We start from the raw sequence: 21,048 nt of genomic DNA on the forward strand, positions 1-21,048 counted from the left end.
GTAAATTTTCTCTTGAAATAAGTAGAAAAATCTGCCAGTGGGACAAGATTTATCTTCTCATTACAAGCAAAAAAATCTTGTTCCACTGGCAGATTTTTTTTACTTATTTTAAGTGAAAATCTATTTGAAACAGGTGAAAATTGTTGTTTTTTCCAGTGATGAGTCTTGTTTTTGATTTTTTTTTTTTTACTAAAAATGAGACATTTTAACTAGAAATAAGACAAATATTCTTGCAGTGTATCTGAGATATGATTACCAGTACACTTCAACCTGCAAATACATTTTGGTTTGTTAGAGGGGAAGCTGATGTTTATGTGTTTATTCATTTTTTTGTTGGGTAATTGTGGGGTTGTCGTGGGAGAAACAAAATCACCGGTCCCTGTGTAAACAAAGCTACAAAAAAAAAAGACCAAGGAATGCGCCTAGTCATTACAACTTTCCCCTGGAGGGGGGCAACAAGGAGGAGGTCTGGGTTGAGAGAAAGGAGGAAGAGGAAGAGGAGGAGGAGGGGGGCGAGGAGAGGAGTCAGCTGGGACTTTCCTCGCTGCCCTCGAGGAGGGAGAGGAGTTTGAAAAGCGGACACCGGAGCAGGCTGGAGATGCTCCGGCACATCATGTGAGTATGTGGGGTCTCTCCCCCCGAGCGGGGATGCCGCTGCTGCTGCTGCTGGCGCCGCCGCTGCTCATCGCGCTGCAGCTGCTCGCGCTCGGGTCGCGGCTGCCCGCGGGGGCGCGCTCCTGGTGGGGGGCGGCGGCGGGGGGGCCGCGGGACCGAGCCGTGGTCTCCTCCGTGATCAGCATCGACCCGCACCCGCGGGGGGCCCGCGGGGCCCGCTCACACCCCCCGCCACGGCCCGGCGCCCTGGAGGAGATGCGGGAGAAGATGCGGGATGCGGCCCGCGCCTACGAGGACGAGAACGAGTGGCAGGAGCGCCAGGTTGGTGCAGCAGCAGAGCTGGACTCCGCTGGTGTTTCATCTCGTTACATAGCACTTGTAGACTCTAGTAAAAGTAAAACCAACCAGTGGCGTCAATTCAGTGGAAGCTAAGGTATGGCAAGGTTACAAGTCACAGAACTTAACTAGAGTATCAATCAACACGTCCAGCAAATACTCATCACACAAGTCTGCTATGTAGCTTATCTGTGTGGTCAAGAAAATTGGAACTTTTTCAAATGCAGTCTCGCTCACTGCAAAAACTCAAAATTTTACCAGGAATATTTGTCTTATTTCTAGTTAAAATGTCTCATTTTTAGTCAAAAAATCTCATTACACTTAAAACAAGAGTCATCACCAGAAAAATAACTTATTTGACTATTTTCACCTGTTTCAAGTAAATTTTCACTTGAAATAAGTAGGAAAATCTGCCAGTGGGACAAGATTTATCTTCTCACTACAAGCAAAAATATCTTGTTCCACTGGCAGATTTTTCCACTTATTTTAAGTGAAAATCTACTTGAAAGAGGTGAAAATGGTTGTTTTTGAGTCTTGTCTTAAATGTAATGAGATTTTTTTTACTAAAAATCAGACATTTTAACTAGAAATAAGACAAATATTCTTGTTAAGATTTTGAGTTTTTGCAGTGTAAAATAACTAGTGAAATCGATGATGTTGTTCTGATTTGCATTTGTAGTTATTCTATATGTATTAAGTAATAGAATAATCCATACAAAGAGACAGAGTAATTCCATAAATGTATTTAAAAAACAAACATTTACATCCCTTGAAACCAAGGTGTGGCGGCTGCCGTACCTTGCCATACCCAATTGACGCCCCTGAAACCAACTGTGGCAAATGAACACCGTGCTGGTGAAGGTACATCCGTAGCCATATCTGGTTCAGTAACATTTGATCATAAATGAAAATACACTCAAACTGAAGACAGTGGCAGACACGTTTATTTATTTATTACAAGTTTATATCACTTTTTATAATATATATACGTTTTATGTAACATTAAGAGGCTAAAATAATAATAAAAAATAACCAAAACAGATAAGAGTTACTGGAATGTTTAATGGAATGTTTAAAATGTAAAAACAAAAACAAGAAGATACAGAAAATACTTACAGATGTAGATTTATGGAGAAGCGACATGATTGAACAGGTCAGGGCAGGAGGGCCAGCTCCTCTCTGACCCGAGATCAGAGAGCGCTGACAGCTGTTCTGTCTCACTGTCTGTGCCCTCAGGTTGAAGGGCTCCAGCCTCTGTCTCTGTCTGTGTGTGTTTGTAGGTGTGTGTGTGTGTGTGTGTTTGTAGGTGTGTCCGACCTCTCTTTACCCCACCCTGCTTCCCCTTGACTCCTCAGTCCTTTCTCTCTTTCATCCTCCCTTTCTTTCCTCTCACTTTCTCCCTTTATCTGCACAGGACTAAGCTCTCTGACTCATTCTAGTGCCCCGCACTCTCCAACCGCTCCCAGGGGTTGCCATGGTGACCGCACAGTTAATTGTCGGGAGTGGGGTTGGGGAATTGGTGCGAGTGTGCGTTTGCATGTTGAGGAGCTTTGGGCAAATACCAGCAGGCCCGTGACCTGCCTCCTCAGCACTCGCACCCCACTTACTATCACCCTTTTGCATTATTCAACCACCTTCCAATTTGGTTTTGGATTTTTTTGGTAACACTTGCACCCTCCCTCCGTGTATATTGATGTGCATGATATATGCATTCTTCAGATGGGACCCAGAGCGTTGGAGGTGCAGCTATGGGCTTCAGACAAGCCGTCCTTCACAGCAGAACTCAGTCGTATCATTGCATACATCGCAAGGCCGCAGGTAGGCTGCACAGAAAATCACCTAACACAGTGCAAAAAAACACTGTCCAAAAAGTTGTCTAGAGTGAAATAACATGAATAAAGATACTCCTTCCCTGTAGATTTCGTACTATGCAGCTCACTGGAAGTTAATATTTCTGTAGCGAGGAGATAAATCTCGCCAAGTCCAAACAGCGATCAATAAAAAACTTAACTTTTCCCAAACTGCTTCGCTTTTATGATTGCAAACACGCGTGGAGGTTAACATGGCAGCAATGTGATCACACCTGCATTGTCAATATGCTGGCATCAGAATGCTGAAAAAACTGATGCCAGCAAGAATATTTCCTCCCAGACTGGAAACTCCCAAACAAGAGCGGAGACTTATGCAACACCATAAGCAGAGAAAACTGAGAGAGGGGGTTACTGTCTGAAGGGAAATCTGGATTATTGTCATGGTTTTTTTTATATTCTTAAAATTCACAGCGTCAACCACAAATGACAGTTTCTGAAAATGGCTCTTAAAAATACAATGGGGGTTCAATCAAAGATACCCAGAAACACTAGCTGTCTGAACTGTTCCCTACATTTTTTTTTTCAAATTCTAGTTTTCAAAGCATTTCGTATCTCACTTCTCTTCTTATTTGAATTTAAATTCTGTGGCAGACTGTTGTCAGACCTCTATCCAACCTACCTCAAGTAACTCTTCCCTCGCCCATAGCTGAACTGCTCCAGGGTTTATTCTCCAGGGCAGGCTCATGCCATACAGCCCCCTGCGGCTTCAGCCCATTGGCTCCTGTGTGCGGAGAACTGGCTCCTTCCAGCTTCAGATAGACCCTGCGTTGCATATTCCTTCAGGTGCGCCCACCATGTCTGTTCCATGCATTTATGCAAGTGCATTCATTGTTGTGCTTATGCATTCATCTCACTGGCACAGCTGGAATAAACAATGTAATGCATATTTAATCATGCATGCCATAATCTTCAAACCACTCTCCCTCCCTTTCTGTCTTTTATAATTGTATTTGTTTCACCAGGATGGATGGAGGCGATGCAGACTTTCTGAGGACTGTATCCCGACTTGGATGTGAAGTCCACAGTTTCGATCCCAGCAACTCCAATGCATCTGGTGGTTCCCCTGGAAACAGTTTGGCTAGTAACCATAGTGATGAAGTGGGTGTCAGCCAGCACAAGATGTGGCTTGACTGGCGAACTCGAAAAAGGCGCAGGCATAAGACAAGAGGCAACCTGGTCAGTGCTTCTCAAACACTGGCAGACATCATGGCAGCTTTGGGACATCACACTGTAAGATACACACACACACACACACACACACACACACACACACACACACACACACACACACACACACACACACACACACACACACACACACACACACACACACACACACACAACCAGGTGAAAAAAGGAAACTTGAAGAATCGCCACCATACAAACATACCTTAGAGTCTTTTCACTCTAGCATACCCAGAAAGCTCTTTTACTTGGCCATTGCCATAGCAACAGGGCTCTGTGCCATCTCTGGCTGCCATGGCAACAGTTTAAAGTGAGTGAATCACACAGTGGCCCAGTTACATCTGGCAACCACAAGAGGGAGTTATATTTCTGCAGGTTGAGGAAGTACTTTGTTATACTTTAATTTTATGTTCAAATATTAGGTTTACATTTGAAATCCTTGCAACTGATCTGCCCATTGAAAGTCTGGTATTATACATTTTAGCTACATGTAAGACCAGTATTTCTGTTAGAAAAATCTTTTCTCCTGTAATAATATTAGAATTAGGTCATTGTATGACTACTTTTAATGTGATAATTATTGTTCTGATCCATATGACAGAAATTAATTTGATGTTCTATCATCTCTTTAGGTCCATTTTCTGTATGCTGACCTCTTAAGTGCTGAGTGGCGAGTTTTCCAGAACTGGATTGAGGCTGGAACGCTACAAAATGTCCATCATCTGGTTGCCACAATACACTTACAGTGGGCAGGCTTTGAGGTGGGAGGAAACAGTGAGGAAGTTCTCCGCTATTGGTTCAGTGTCCTTCGGGGTCTTCAGGCTTCTGGACTCAAGCTGGTCCACAGTTATGCAGGAGAGGGTCACAGTGTCCTCAAACAGACCGTAACAGATGCTCACAGCTCCTACACACTTACCTGGGTCAACACGCGGCACTGACACCCACTCATGAACACAAACGTGGACATGGACTGAGCTGTTTACGCTGCTGTGGGTGGTGTCAAACAAGAATCAGGAGGTTAGACTTATAACAGACCAGTCTACTAGCTTTTTCTAAGAGGTTTTATTCATTACATCTCCCTCTAGTGGACATGAAAGGATTGACATATTTATAATTATAAAAAGAGAAGTTCTGTTGTGTTTATACTGTATATGGTAATATTTGAGTTTGACTACTTGTAAAGCAGAAGTGAAGCCTGCTGATTAACCTGCCTTAAAACACATGTTTGTTGATTGAATGGAAATATTTTATTTTGTCTTGACATGCAGTTTTAAAAACAGCGGATGCTCTCTGCTGCACACAGCTGAGGCATTTTTATGTATTTTTCTTTTGAACCATGAATATTTAATTTTTATCACATAACATGCAGGGAAATGTCGTTTTGATAGATTAGATGCTCAGATTCAATAGATTGCATAATTTATCTTTGTACATCTGTGTGATACTTAAATGATGTTGGTGCAATAAATCGTTACAAAGAAGAGCGTAGCTTATATTGAGACTGACTGACTACTGTAGGAGATATAGAAATTCTTACATCATAATGCAGCCTTTTTGCTATCTGATGTATGCTGCATAAGAGAGTATATGGGTGAAACTACTGAAAGTATGCTGAAAAGGAATACTTAATCTCACCAAAAAGTCTTAACTAATTTGTCCTTTGAGGTTCGCGATTATCTGTTTCTGTTGGTAACGCAGATAAATGAGTACTGAATTTTAACAGTCCTAATCTTTTTTCTTTTCTTTTTTTAGACTGCCCATGTAGACTAAACCTCTGAAAGGTACATGTTCAGCTTTAATAAGGAGGGTTTACCAAAATTACTTTGTTGCACTATTCCTCTGTTTTCATAATTAACTGTCCAAAAATAATTATAAAGAATAAGGACTTTATTATTATTGATTACAAATATTTAGTGAAACCATCATTAAATGCTGACTTTCCTCTCTTTAGACTATGCTTTACCTGCCTTTAATGGTGCCTTTGTATCCCCACCAGTTGTGGGTCCTTTGCCCCTTGGTTCTGTCATTTGTAGTTAAAAGCCTCAACAGTGTGGCTAACTTGGCAATCCATTCGCAAAGCTCTTGGGATAACTTTGTGACATAATTTATGTCATAAACCATTTGTGGGGTGAGGTGCCGTTATGAAATAATTCTACAATATTTCACTTGTTTTAAACTGTCTTACAATCCATTTAGGGTGGGGAGTTCACCGTAACAATTGCTTCTTTTGGAAACTGCAACAGGTTACTGATGTGATTCTTAAACTTTCAGGGTTTTTCTCCGTTCTTAGCCTAATTATGACATATTTCACTCTCACCATCACCTCCAATAAATACAACATTTGGAATCAACTCCATGTCTTATATTTTTGCAAGATTTTGATCGAATGACAGTAGCTCCTTCAATGAAACTTAGGCAAGGCAAGGCAGGGCAAGTTTATTTGTATAGCACAATTCAACACAAGGTAATTCAAAGTGCTTTACATCAACATTAAATGCGACAAGACACAATTAAACAGTAGATGACAAATAAAAAGAAATAAAATGATAAGAAAAAATGTTGATAAAAGTCGATAAGGTTGATAAAAACTAAGGGCAGTAGAGTAAAGCAGGTAAGTATTTAATTTAGGAGTACGTTTCAGTAAACAGTAATCTTTTTTGCCCTGATTTAAAGGAGCTGACAGTTGGAGCAGACCTCAGGTCTACAGGAAGTTTGTTCCACCGGTGAGGAGCAGAATAACTGAACGCTGCCTCACCTTGCTTGGTTCTTGTTCTTGGGACACACAACAAACCAGATCCAGATTACCTTTTTGGTGTGTGTAAGGACTCTGGCGGCAGCGTTCTGGATCAGCTGCAGCTGCCTGATTGATTTCTTGTTAAGGCCTGTAAAGATGCCATTGCAATAATCCAACCTACTAAAAATGAATGCATGAATAAATTTTTCCATGTCTGGTTTAGACAGAAACCCCTTAATTCTAGCAATGTTTTACAGGTGGTGGTAGGCAGATTTAGTGATGAACTTTAGATGGCTGTTGAAGTTCAGGTCTGAGTCAATAATTACACCATGATTTCTGGCTTGATTTGTAGCTGTCAATGACATGGAGCCAAGGTGAGCACTGATCTTTTCCCTTTCATTTTTAGGGCCAAATATGATCACCTCTGTCTTTTCTGCATTTAGCTGGAGAAAAATCTGGCACATCCACTCATTGATTTGATGAAAACAGTTACTCAATGAGATTAGGGGAGTGTAGTCATGTGGTGACACTCAAATATAGAGTTGTGTGTCATCGGCATAAGTATGGTAGGAAATGTTGTGATGTTCCATAATCTGTATTATATTATAAACAGTACTCGAGTTGAGGGGGATGAGGGGGGGATGGCATCCCCCCTGAAATAAAAACGGTCAAAATCATCCCCCCTGTAAAACTGTTACCTCCCCTTTCCATCCCTTATGTCATTTCATCAATGAATGTGGTTTTACTGCTATTTCAACATTTAGAGTCATCACCAGAAAAATAACTTATTTGACAATTTTCCCCTGTTTCAAGTAAAATTTCACTTGAAATAAGTAGAAAAATCTGCCAGTGGGACAAGATTTATCTTATCATTACAAGCAAAAAAATCTTGTTCCGGTGGCAGATTTTTCTACTTATTTTAAGTGAAAATCTACTTGAAACAGGTGAAAATTGTTGTTTTTTCCAGTGATGAGTCTTGTTTTAAGTCTAATGAGATTTTTTTTACTAAAATGAGACATTTTAACTAGAAATAAGACAAATATTCTTGTTAAGATTTTGAGTTTTTGCAGTGATCCATTTTACTTATCCTGTGAAGGACAGAATCATATTGATAAGTTCAGAAAACTGTTTTTATTTTTGTGTTTTGATGTACTTGATATAAGCCCAGTGGATATTTAAAGCTTACAGAAGGCTGCATTTAACTGCTGCTATGTCATTCCTGCAGTATTTCTGCAGGTGTTTTGGTCAGTGCTATTATTTGTAATATATTATATTATTTGTAATCAGCACAAATTATCTGTCCCCATATGATAAAATCCACCACCCCCCCTGATTTATTTTTACAACTCGAGTACTGATTATATTATATTATTATGACACTTAAACTGTAAACTGTTCACACTGAAACACTAATTGTTTTTATAAAGGGGATATTAAAGTATAGTAGATGTTAGATTTTTTAATTTACTGAATATGAATGATTGCCCTACAGGCCCTGTTGCTACTTGAAGCAAAACAAATTAAGTTGCTGTAATAGGGAACTACGGTATTTTCTTTTAGAAATGTCTTGACACGGTGAGGCTCGTGGCCGTCATTCTGGAGATGCGTACCAACTCGTTCTGAGATCCCGCTGGAATGCAGCTCTGCCTCCGCCCTCCCTCGCCAAAGCTGCGGACAGATGTTTGTCACTAGTTTGGGTGGAGTTGCGCTCTCGACGCTGAAATTTCCACATCCTGCTCTGAGCGGCTGCAAGTGACAGGCACGGCAACCAATCAGCGTCGAGGAACTCAGACTCTCAGCCAATCAGAAGTTGGCATTTCCGGGACTTACGCGGTGCGTTGAGTCGACAGCTTACTGTACCGCAGAGCTTTTCTTGAGCAAATCTTGACGGATAGCCGCTACAAAGTGACGTTTTGACGGTAAGTGAAGTGTCTTTTGTCGGTATTTTTTCCCATAAGGTTTCAGATGTAAAAGAAGACATGTGGGTGGCACTTTCCTCGAGATAAGAGGCGCCTACAAGTTACTTCCTGCTCTGACAAGGCCGATATCCCAAGTTACTCCTAGCGTGATTTAGCTACTACAGGCGTGACAAAATGACAAATATTAGTTTTTAGATACTAGTTTTGGTTTATCAGAATGGAAGTTGGGAATTCATGAAAATGTTCACGTTTCAACCAATAAAACCTCTTAAATTCAGATGGGTAGAGTTGCAAACTGCCGCAGAAACAAAGTGCAGGGAGGGATGTAAAACTGTACAACTGTACAGCTGCTGGTTTGTTTTTCACACAAATACAGTATTTAAACTTTCTGTCGTCGTGCTTCCACCTGGATTTACGCGTATCGACGTGCAGACTCTTTAAACCCACGCCTGCGTCTCACTAAGCCCCATTTGTGACATGATTCACCACTTTCTGGAACTCCAAAAGTCAACATGACACACTTGTAATTAGCAGCTGAAATGGACAATCTGGCCCTCAAAAGGGTTAATTTACCGTGAAAAGAGACCACGGTCTCTATTGAGTCATGCTGGGACCCGTTATTACCCCCTGGACATCCTTTTGGGTGTGTGACCTAGCTGGACATACTTAAACTGCTTGACAAGTTGTTCTCTATTTTATTCTGAACTTTTGGGAGTAGTTAACAGAGCTGGGTGCGGATGTAGCTCAGCTGACCAGAGCAGTTCTGCTTCTGCTTTAGCTGTCTGGCTCGGTTTATTTATACACAAGTGTGCCTAAGCATGGCACTTACTCAGTAGGATCTCTTTTTTGTTAAGAAAAAGAATAGTCAATACATTTGGAATCCCTTTAAAACACATTATACGCAGTTTTTTAGCTAAAGGAAAGCAATAACTGTTACAAAATACAAGTTCCCCAATTCATATTTGACATTTTTCGCAAGGCAAATTGATTAAAATGATCAGTCCACCATCATAATAATTGATTGCATTTCAAAACATTGCATAGGTATCAAAGCTGTGACGTATGTACCAACAAATCCTTTTAGTTTGTCATTAATCAGGCTGAAGAAATTTTCCACTTTAATACCATTTCAAAATAACCACCAGTCAGTGATTATTTAAAGGGGACCTATTATGAAAAACACGTTTTTTTTCTTGCTTTAACATATATAAAGTGGTCTCCCCTCAGCCTGCCAACTCAGAGAAGGAGGAAAGTAACCAAATTCTGCAGTGTCTGTACAGCCGCCCGGATGAGCCGTCCAGTGTGATGTGGCTTCTACGAGCTGTTCAGATTCTGCTCCTGTCGTGACGTCATGACAGGAGCGATGCGTGAAACCACGGCCACAACTAACTCCGCCGGCCGGAGCTTTCGCCATTTTTTCATAGCAGAGTATCGCGTCATCGCGTCAGGCAACCAATCAGCACAGTGCCTCATTATCTTAGCCTCCTCGCCCACTCAGAATCCCTCATAGAGAAGGAGGTTAGAAACGGGGAAGATAAAGACATGACTCAGAGACTGAATTTCTAATTTATCTAGCAAAAACAATCAAAAGCTTGTTTTTAAGACATTCAAGGCCTGTTTAAAATAGATATCAGATGCCATAATAAGTCCCCTTTAAGGAAAACTGTTAAAGAGAAAAAAACAATTCAGACACATCTGTGGAGCTTTCACCCTGGTCTGTGTGGCCGCCGATGAACAATGTTTGCGATTATCTGTGAATTTTACTACATGAGTACTTAATTCCTTTTTGTTTTGTGTATCTGTGTCTGAAATGACTCCTGCTTGGATCTCTCTATCAGGGTTTGGCCCAACCCCCTACCCCACCATGCCTCTGGTGACGAGGAACATAGAGCCGCGGCATGTGTGTCGCCAGAGCATCCCTACCACCATCCGCAGCGAGCTGGAATGTGTCACTAACATCACCCTGGCCAACATCATCCGGCAGCTCGGCAGTCTCAGTGAGTGCGGACAGTGTGACACTATACAGTGGTGCCAATAACACGGCAAATCTGTAATGATGTGTGCTAGTTGAAGATTAATGGACTTTTAAAAAACGTTCTTTACCCAATTGCTCATATGCGTTTTATTGTGTAGTTCAATTCCTTTAATAAATTTAAACCCGAGCTGTGTTTGTTTGTGTAGGCAAATATGCAGAGGACGTGTTCGGGGAGCTGTTTCGCGAGGCTGGAGAATTTGCCTACAGAGTGAGCAACCTGGGAGACAGAGTGGATCGTCTGCAGGTTAAAGTCACCCAGCTGGACCCCAAAGAAGAGGAGGGTAGCTACAACTATTGTTTACTTTTACTACTTATTCAATACATTGTCAGTTGAGCTACAGCTATAGCTCAACTAGGCCTAGTATACATGCATGTGAAGGGAATTGATGAACCAACCAAAGTACGTCACAGTCTGCTGTGATGGGTGCTAAAAATATCCCCTTTGAGGTTGTGAGAAATGGGCTTCTCTGTTTGATCTTTTATGCGACACACCAACACAATAGATGCATCTGGTTTAGCTGGTGGCAGATAATTGAGTAAAATAGTTAACGGTAAGTTAGACAGACTTTGTTTCTGTTCGGTATGTTTTAGTTTTTATTTTCTTCTCTGTATCACTCATCACTGGCTTCTTCCTTCTGGATGCAAGCCCAGCATGGTAAATGTGGAGCATGTGCAGGGATTTGCTCATCTTCAACTGCATTATCTAGTTCGATTTCAGTCGGACTAAGATCTATAAATACCTTTTTAAAATGACTATTTAAGCCTCACTAATGCAATAATTCTGTATTTTTATTTTTCTAATGCCATGTCAATATACTGATTGTAACAGGAGTTGCTGTGAGATGCTAAATCCAACCTCTCCACTCTTGAACACAATAAATATTTTAAAACATAATCTCTCCTCCTGTCTGTTTCTGCCAGTCTCTCTGCAGTCCATCACTACCCGTAAGGCCTTCCGCAGCACTCTGACCCAGGACCAGCAGCTGTTCACCAGGCCGTCTCTGCCTTTGCCTGTGCAAGACACCTACGTGACCTGTAATCCTCCTCCGCCTCTCGACCAGCTCAGCCAGTTCCGGTAGGATACAGCCGACTGGAAAAAGCAGTACAACCTGCAGGGGAAAAGTAACAGCTGAAGTTCACATGGGAGCACATATTAAGCTAATTTCCTCATGTCAATCTAATCACGGAGAGGCTATAATTTTTGCATGGTTTTTATTTCATGACTTACTTACATGGTGCAATTATATTAGGTTTGTTTTAGGAACAAAAAAGACAAATGGGGACATTAAATTGAAATCGTTCCAGTTGCAAATTACTTTTCAGTTAAAGCACTACTGTGGGAGGAAAAAATTAAACCCACTTGCGTCACAATTGTATGCAAGTGGATAGTCATAAGCTGGTTAGTGAGATGATGAATGTGTTACGCTTGAAGCACGTCGTGCCATCGGAAGGACGATGAATAAGAAAACAGAGCACAGAGATGATGATTGGTAGATTATGCAGCGGCATTACATCTCTGAAGACGTAATATAACATAAAGTGGGACCATTACTTGGTATGATTCTAACTGCGGTAAATGATTGTCTGCAGGGATGATGGGAAGGAAGCCCTGAAGTTTTACACGGATCCCTCCTATTTCTTTGACCTGTGGAAAGAGCAGATGCTGCAGGACACCAAGGACATCATGAAGGAGAGACGCAAGCACAGAGTGAGACACATCAGCGAGTTAATTCACCATAAAATATGAGTCATAAAGTCAGAACAAGTGAAACATGGAAAAATCTGTTTAACATGTTCAGACCCTACTCCGACCACGACGTATATCTGTTTACTGTCTTTCTATCTTTTTTTTTCTTTCTCTTCTGAGTAGAGAGAGAAGAAAGACCATCTGAACCAACGAACGCTCAATCCCCGAAAAATTAAGACCAGAAAGGACGAATGGGAACGGCGTAAAATGGGAGAGGAGTTTGTTGTCCCAAAGAATGAGATGTGAGTAAAGTGAAATGTAAATTTCAAGCCTGACAGTTTCCTTTTTCATATTATTTTACACCAGATTTACATCACATGAAGAAGAAACCCTGCAACCAGTAAATTACCTTTGCACTTCTGTTACATCTTGTAATTGCAACTTCACAACAGTAAATAAATATCATCCCCAGCTATAGCCAGTCATAATGATTGCTTAGCAAAATGTTGTTTGTCAAAAACTTTAAAGTAAAAGGATTCAGGATCTGTGGCATGTGCACATTTGAGGCTCAGTCAGCAGAACGTGGAGTTTGAAAATAAGGATTTTCTGAGTCCATGGGTCTGTAGTTTGCACAGCAGAAGTAGAGATCAGGAGCACACATAAGGGATTCCAGAGCCCCCCCCCCTTCTTATCAGCCCATCTGTACACAGTGATACGGATGGTACGTCCTGTCAGGGAATGCTCTCGGGGGGTTGGGTGTAGAACTGGCTGTCAATGGGAAAAATGCAACAAGCAAATGTTTGAGTCAAAGTTGGTCTTATGTTTGATTTATATTCCTTTCATGTAATTGTTGTAGTTGATTTATTAGACATTGATTTAAGTGAGTTTATGGCAAAAAGGAAAAGTAATATAGCTACTGCAAATAAGGACAAAGAACTAGGTCTGTGTTGCTTACGACTTCTCGTCATATGATTTAGTTTTCAGGAAGTGTAGGTAATGTACTTTATTCTGGACTGATTGTGTTCCTTTGTGTTGGGTTGAAGGAATTCCTCCGAGGGTTTGAACGGCAGCATCGGATCAGGAGATGGCTTCACTTCTGAAGGCCTGGAGCAGAGTACAGGCTCCTACGCGTATGATCCCGGCTCCCCTCTCCCTCCACCTGCCGATGACTTCCTCCCTCCACCTCCAGACGCGGCGTAAGTGCTGCAGCATCACGCTAGCGAGCCCACACATGCTACTGGCATGTTGCTGCCACTGCAGAGTACGGCCACAAATGTGAATATTCACTACAGCCCGCTCAGGATCGTGGGGTTCAACAGTAACATAGGTTCACAACCAACTTTTAAATGTGTGAATACTTATTGAATATGAGCAAGTTCTGTATCCTCTGCAGGGAAAATGAGGGTTTAAAAGATGTATTTTGCCACCACACGTTGGCATAGTCTGTGACATCCTTTGACCTAAATACCACAGAGAGAGCGAATCTATGTTTAACTACAAATTTGCATATTTTCTAGCAACTCGTTTTCGGGGACTGAGACAGTCATTCACCCGTAACTCTCTTCCTTGTTAAGGGGGTGTGCCTTTATAGAGGGTTTTAGGACTAACTACGTCCATGTAAATGTAAATTTGGACACAAATCACAGTCAATCACCCTTGAAATATTTTATTACTGTTTGAGAAAGCAGTAGCTAACCTGGAGGTTCACACACCAAATCAATGTTAAAATACATGATTGATCATTTGTTTTCCCGTTTACTTCCACCACCGTTATATATATATATATATATATATATATATATATATATATATATATATGCCAGCTGCAGACATTTTATAGCGATTTGTCATTCAAGCAGCCTCCTCATGAGCGACACATTAAATTGACCCGGATTGTTTATCCACCCCATATAAAGTCTCAAACCCAATAAACTGGGTTTGAGACTAAGTTCTGGTAAAGCATCATGAGTTTCTAAGGAAACATGTATATTAAGGGGGGAAAAGTTTTTTTGTTAATAAATGATGAAGAATAGAGTGACCTGTTGTACCAGTAAAAGGTATGTTTGGTGATTGATTGATTGATTGTGATAATCTGTGGAGGTGAAGTTTCTGCATCGTGTTGATACATCCGCTGACCTCTGACCTCACCTGCAGGTATAATGGAGCAGCAGGCCAGAAGCGCACGAGCATGTTGAGCCCGAGCCACCCACCTCCGGCTCCCCCGATGGCTTCTTCTCCACCAAACTCCCGCCCAACCCTCTCCCCCCCTCCCGCACCTCCCCCCCCTCCTCCTCCCTCTGGTTTTGGGGTGCCTCCGCCTCCCCCTGACTTTGACAGCTCTCCTCTTCCTCCTCCACTTTCCTCCTCTCCCACCTCTTATCCCTCCCCACCTGCACCCCCACCAGCCCCACCTGCTATGTCCTCTGTTTGTCCTCCCCCTCCTCCTATGCCCATGGGTGGTGGGCCACCACCGCCCCCACCTCCCCCTCCTCCCCCTGGGCCTCCCCCTCCATCCTTTGACCATTCTGCTCCTCCTCCTCCCTCCACTGGTGGTGGTGCAGCCTCAGCTCCCAAGCCTCAGCCAGAACCCGAAGGTGATGGTCGCAGTGACCTGCTGCAGGCCATCCGACAAGGTTAGAGAATGCAATATTTATTTAACTTCTGTTCTTTACCAGCTTGTTTTATTCTTTAAACTTTACATTCTGTTTTTTCTTTTACCCATAAAAACACATGTCTCTACTTCTCTTTTAGTTGTGTCCCTTGTTTTTTCCTCCTCACCATGGCCAAGTGAACACTGATGAGAACATCTTTTAAAAGCATTATTGTTGTATATTGAATTTCCTCGGTGGTTATTTGACTGCGGTGCAAGCAACATATATTCAGTTCAATTAATTGTGGTCACACAAATTCGTAACAGAAGTTTAAAGCCTCAATAAATGCAGCCTAGCTCAGTCCAATTAAATCTGTGTTACAATCGAGTTCTAGTCCAGTATGTGCATGTCAGGTGGATGCTGCGACCTCATTCTAATTTTTTTTTGTGTGCTTTTTTTCTCTTTAAGGTTTTAACTTGCGTAAGGTGGAGGCGCAGCGCGAGCAGGAGAAGAGGGATCACTTTGGGAACGACGTGGCTGCGATCCTGTCGCGTCGTATCGCTGTGGAGTGCAGCGACAGCGAGGAGGACTCCTCAGAGTTTGACGATGACGAGTGGTCTGACTGATCAGCGTCCCATTTCACCTTCACTACTGACTTTTATCTTTTTTTTTTCTTCTTTGACCTTAAACATTTGGGCATTTCCTTTCAGATAACATTCTTCAACCTTTTATTTTTTTCCTGTATACAGTAAGTCGGTGTGTGCAAGTTTTCTGAACTTGCGATGCATTTCAGATGACATTCCTTAACCAGTTTATTTACATTTATTCAAACTTGTCCAGCACAAACATTGAGAAAAGAACGCTAGTGTGCCTGCTTGATTTCTTAATTTGGGACTGGTTTCCCTGGACAACCCGCCACTGTTATTAATCTTAGAAGTATTATGTGATGTCTTTTGGCTGAGCGTTGAGTGTGAGCACATCATCTTCATCTTCTTCTTGTGACCTGTTGGAAGCAGGTATTCTCTGCTGCCAGCAGCATGTAGTACATTTATAACGTATGATCGAGAGGACGTTCGCACCCACATGCAACCTGTTGAATCCACAATAGCTGTTTGTCCTTATATTAAAGATATGAAACCTCATTGATCATGTAATAAATGTAAAGTCTGTATTACATCTTTAAAAGATAAGAAGTTTAATAATATCAGTTCAGCCTTCTAAGACCTTTTTCTTTTTTTTCCCTCTTTCATCTCACGTTTGTTTTTAGCATTTTCTTTCTTCAGGTGATTATGGAAGCAAATGGCTCGACGTAGTGCAAAAGCACACTGATGAGAAGATATTTGGTCCATGTCAGAACATATGCAGGCATTTTCTTCAAAACAATTGTGATTTATTCTGTAATCTGTGTTTCCTTTATCATGTCTCTTTTCTTCTTCTTTATGAAATTGGGGTTTCCAAGGAATAATTGGGCTCTGTCTCTTCAGTCACTAATAGACTCTCGGGTTTTTGCCTTATTCAGTGCCTTTTCACATTTTTCTCTACTAATTTGGTAATCCTCACTAGTCAGGATCAGCTTCTTCCTAAACCCTTGACGGCTTTCTTTGATAAGTCAAATTATAAGTGCCTTTTATTTGGATCTGCTTGTGTTACAGAACCAAAGTTGTGCTTCTCCTGCCTAAGTTTCTAAATGATTTATTTCAATAAATATAAAGTGAATTTAAATGATTGTTTGGTGTTTTTCGAGTGTTAATGGTGTGTGTGTGTGGGGGTGCTGTAATCTCTGAATTAACAAGCACCCAAGACCGTAAAACGTTGGAAAAAGATTCCTCGTGTTTGATCCATGACTCATCCTGTTTATATCAGCGGTTAGCACATCTTGACAGTGCCGGTTGCTGACTGTGTGGGGAGTGTGAAAATGGATTGAGTTCAGGGTCAAGAAAATGAGTAGGAGGAGAGGAAAAACCTCTTACATAATCACTGTTTCCTTATGCCACAGCTGCTTTTATAGATCTTAAAGGGACGTGGCATTTGCAGAGGAATGAATAACATGTCTGGTTGTGCTGGTACCAAATAATTCAGCATGCAGGAATGGTAGCAACAGCCTGTGTCGAGAGTGAGGCAGAAAGGAGACCAACGCTAAAACCTTTAGCAGCAGTAAGGAGAACAGCATTGACATCATCCAGTAGAAAAAAAAAGCAGATTTATTATTTATCAGTATAAAATATTCATCCATTTCAAAAAGGTTGTGCAACAAGGAACATATGGTCAGTAACTTTCAAAGTGCCATTATCAACATGTGCAAAATATAATTCCAAAGATCTAGAACTTTGTGTTTTCCAGACATTCAAGTAAATAAACTGCACTTTGGATCACATATGTTGTCAGTATGTTAGTATTTAAAACTCATCGCTTGTTAAGTCCGTGAAGCGTCTCTCTGATTGTTCTATTCTGGGGGATCCAGTGGAGCTACTTGACAGGCACGAAGAACACACAGGACAGTACATTTAGTCCCAAATCGGCAGCCAGCTCGGACAGTTCGGTACATTCTGATTCAGCAAAGGACTTCATCTCTGAAAAGTGCTGCTTATGTGTGCAGTGTGTTTGTGTGTGTGTTTGTGTTTGTGTGTCTTGGCACATAAACAGTGATATGTCTGGCATACAGTAGATTGTGTGTTGCTTTGACTCAGGTGAGATTGTCCGTCTACACATCCACGGGTTGGTGAATGTGCGTGTTGTTGGAGCATCTGTGTGGGCAGCAGGCATGGAGCAGCACCTTGCGAATGTCTTTGTGTCTCAGGCTGTAGAGGATGGGGTTAAGCAGGGAGCTGCCTGCCGCTGGCACCAAGGTGGCATAGGTGTACAGAGGGGGGCTGGACGCATCTCCGAGCAGTCCCCAGAGGGAGAAAGGCATCCAGCAGCCCACGAACACGCTTAAGACGAGGAATAGCCGAGAGAAGCCCCTCCCAGTGCTGTGTTTGCTTGCATACGGCTTGCTGGTGGGGAGGAAGTGCCTCTGGGTAGCTATAGCATGGGCATGCCGCCGTGCCACACGGCAGATCCCAGCATACAATTGCAGTGTTACCATGACAACCACAAGGAAGCCACCACATAGCAGTGATAGATATGTCCGGGTCAGAGGTCGTGCTACAGAGCAGGACTGTGGCTCCTCAAGACAGTGCCATCCCATCGCCGGTCCTGCGCCAATAATGCAAGCACCCAACCAGACCAGCAGCAGGAGGGAGGCAGCTCTGCGACGGGATTGGCCTGAACCGTAGGTGAGGGCGTGGCTTAGAGACAGGTACCTATCCAGAGCTACACCCATGAGGCTACAGAGGGAGGCAGTCAGCGATGTCACCAGCAGTCCTGAGGTCAGCAGTTCTGACCAATCGCTGGGCTCCACACAGAACTGAAAGAGGAAGTGCAGGATGAGGGCCACACCTGACAGGAGATCAGCCAGCCCAAGGCTGGCGAGCAGCAGGAAGACAGGGGCTCGGAGAGATGGGGTGGCCAAGATGGTGGTGACGACAATTGCATTCTCAGTGGCGATGAGAGTTCCTGACACACAGAGCGCCACGCCCCACATGGTGAGAGGCGGGACTTCAGGTGAGGATGAGCTGTCCTGTTGGTCCAGCGGGAAGAGAGGGTCCATACCTGAGGACTCATCCCAGCCAAGGTCTGAGACGTTTAGGATCATGGTCCCAACAGTAACACCAGCACAACCTAAGACAGAAGAATAAAGGAGAAAAACCTGACATCAGTGCTAATGAGTCATAACTGCACCTGGACCTAAATGTCAAGTCTTTTAACCGAATTAAATGGTATATTTTCTCTTACTCTAATGATTTATAAGGATATTGAAACTACATGAACTCATGCTCTCTCAAACATAATTTTGGAAACTGTTCCTCTTAGATATTACTAAATGTTGGCCTTAAAAAAAAAAAAAGACATCACATTTTAATTACATCCCAGCTGTTTATTGTAAGTGTCGCGATATTACAGTCTGTGGGGAATTCATGGCAATTAATTAATCAATATGTGACAGATTAATGCACCAATAAACCAGAACGACCCTGTAAATCTCCTCTTCAGAGCTTTCCAAACGTGGTAAAAAATTATTTATGCCGTGTCTGAGTCCGATCCCATCTCTTCCTAATGTTCAAACATGGTGTTTAACAGGAGGAACACAACAAGGTGTAAATCTCAGGCAGAGCCTGCATGTGCCATGCGCGTCTCCATTTTCTTAAAAAGGAGGTTGCAATTAATCTCAAGTAAGGAATTCCATCATTACGAGGTTAGGATGCTTGTGCACTCAGGTATGCATCAACAGTACATGCCAAAATAGCCTGCATGACTAATTAGGAAATACCATACAGTGGGCATTCCTTTAATGCTAATTTTATTGTACTGTTATTAAGCCATTGTTGTATTTCTGTTAATTCGGTGGGAGCATCAGATGAATCATTTTCCCCTTCATCCACCTACTCTCCAATCCCAGAGCGAGGAAAAGGTATTTCCCACATCCTCGTGTTGTATAACACAATTGCAGCTCCACTGCAGCACATAGGATGCCCCTAATACATGCACACACACCAACACTTGGCATTTTTTTAGATAAGCAGTCTACACATTTAACTATCAAGTTAATATGCTTACCTTATTATAACGATCCCTTCCTTTGCGAGAGTTCAGCAGATTTCTCCTCTTGTCTTTTCAGATCCAGGCCAAATGATGCAGATGCGGTACTTGATACGCTATCCGTGCTCCTTTATTCGTCGGGCTTTCGCAGAAAACCACTTGGTGTCTTTTGCATCCCCTCTTCTTGAATCTCTCCAGAGCGCTTAAGGGAGGCAGAATGGATGCTTTTGCGCGGGACCCATCCACAAGAGAGGCTGTTTGACGTCAGCGCCTGGGAGGCTCGACCAGTCAGGAACCAGAGTTTGGGATGCGGCGAAAGTGGGAGAGGGAGGGTGGGGAGTGTGAGGAGTAATTTCATTCAGAAAAATGCGGCATCTCTGTCGCCCCTCCCACTGCGGTTCACACAGCTCTCGTTTCTTGTAAATGATAACCCCCAACAGACTCCCCACTTCAAGGCACACACCTTTCTCGGTGATATCATGAATGAATGAATGAATGAGAGGAGATTGATTTGTGTTACTTTGGGCTGGACCACAGACTGTAAACGAGAAGCTCGTCAGGTGCGAGGACTGAAGCCTGAATTATGGTCCGCGTTAAAACGACGCAGACTCTACGCCGTAGGGTTACGCGGCCTCGCGTACCCTACGGCGTATAGTACGCGTTGGTGTAACGCGGGACCATAAATCAGCATTGAGGCCCAGAACTGGCGCTGTCCGCGGTGCTGAAACGCTTCACGATGACTCACTGAGAGATGCACTGCAAAGTGAAACAAATCAGCGTGAAACAGGCCGTGGCAGAGGCTTCACGAGAAAAGTATAAATGGAGCACAAACAATTCTGCCCACAATCCGTTTATTTTTATTCACAGTATACTTACCTTCACTAGATTGCATCCACAGAGTTGCATAATCCAAGATGAAGTAACAGACTGTCTATTACAGCACTAACACAAACTCTTCTGTATTCAATTATATATTTTATATCCACTAAAGCTCTGGGATGAATTGATAAATCAATTACGAGACACCCCACCCACCCACACACACACTTGTATTATAGGCACATAAATCCTGTATCAATTACTAAAGCATAAAAAGCAACTATTACTATTTGGTGAATTATTTTTGACATGTGAAAAAAGCTGATTCAAAGCAGTAAACAAAGAAAGTTGATACAATCCGAACAAGCTTTGTGTTGAAATGGTCTGTGCCCAAAAGAAAATGAAATCATTATTATAGAGTTCTTATTATTTTATCGGCCTGTGCTTCTATTGTTCCTATTTAAATTACGTAAATGTTTTCTTGTGGGTGGTGAAGAGTTTCCTGCAACACGTGGAAGAGACTACAAGGATTTAAAAAACATATATTACTTTTTATCTAATGCATTTTTTTTCTGCAAATACAAAACAGACATACGCCTCCTCCCTCCTCTGTAAAGT

At 42.3% G+C, this 21,048-nt stretch overlaps 3 protein-coding genes across 3 annotated transcripts; 2 read left to right on the forward strand and 1 right to left on the reverse strand.

Annotated features, from left to right (window-relative positions):
- Positions 1-516: 516 nt before the first annotated feature.
- Positions 517-6,441, forward strand: LOC133461094 (probable methyltransferase-like protein 24). The gene is made up of 5 exons (XM_061741869.1): positions 517-936; positions 2,671-2,769; positions 3,469-3,605; positions 3,785-4,052; positions 4,640-6,441. Exons 1-5 carry the CDS (start codon positions 622-624, stop codon positions 4,943-4,945), a joined length of 1,125 nt encoding a protein of 374 aa, XP_061597853.1. The 5' UTR covers positions 517-621; the 3' UTR covers positions 4,946-6,441.
- Positions 6,442-8,525: 2,084 nt separating this feature from the next.
- wasf2 (WASP family member 2) lies at positions 8,526-16,695 on the forward strand. Its single transcript, XM_061742612.1, has 9 exons — positions 8,526-8,660; positions 10,499-10,657; positions 10,842-10,976; positions 11,617-11,770; positions 12,286-12,403; positions 12,566-12,684; positions 13,426-13,578; positions 14,537-15,015; positions 15,442-16,695. The coding sequence occupies exons 2-9, from the start codon at positions 10,525-10,527 to the stop codon at positions 15,597-15,599; spliced, it is 1,449 nt and encodes a 482-aa protein (XP_061598596.1). The 5' UTR covers positions 8,526-8,660; positions 10,499-10,524; the 3' UTR covers positions 15,600-16,695.
- A 511-nt stretch (positions 16,696-17,206) lies between these two features.
- On the reverse strand, positions 17,207-19,800 carry gpr3 (G protein-coupled receptor 3). Its single transcript, XM_061741870.1, has 2 exons — positions 19,630-19,800; positions 17,207-18,693 (listed from the first exon to the last, which is right to left on the reverse strand). The coding sequence occupies exon 2, from the start codon at positions 18,665-18,667 to the stop codon at positions 17,675-17,677; it is 993 nt and encodes a 330-aa protein (XP_061597854.1). The 5' UTR covers positions 18,668-18,693; positions 19,630-19,800; the 3' UTR covers positions 17,207-17,674.
- Between the last annotated feature and the right edge of the window lie 1,248 nt (positions 19,801-21,048).

The sequence above is a fragment of the Cololabis saira genome, chromosome 15 (genome assembly GCF_033807715.1).
Source record: "Cololabis saira isolate AMF1-May2022 chromosome 15, fColSai1.1, whole genome shotgun sequence".
Lineage (NCBI taxonomy): Eukaryota > Metazoa > Chordata > Actinopteri > Beloniformes > Belonidae > Cololabis > Cololabis saira.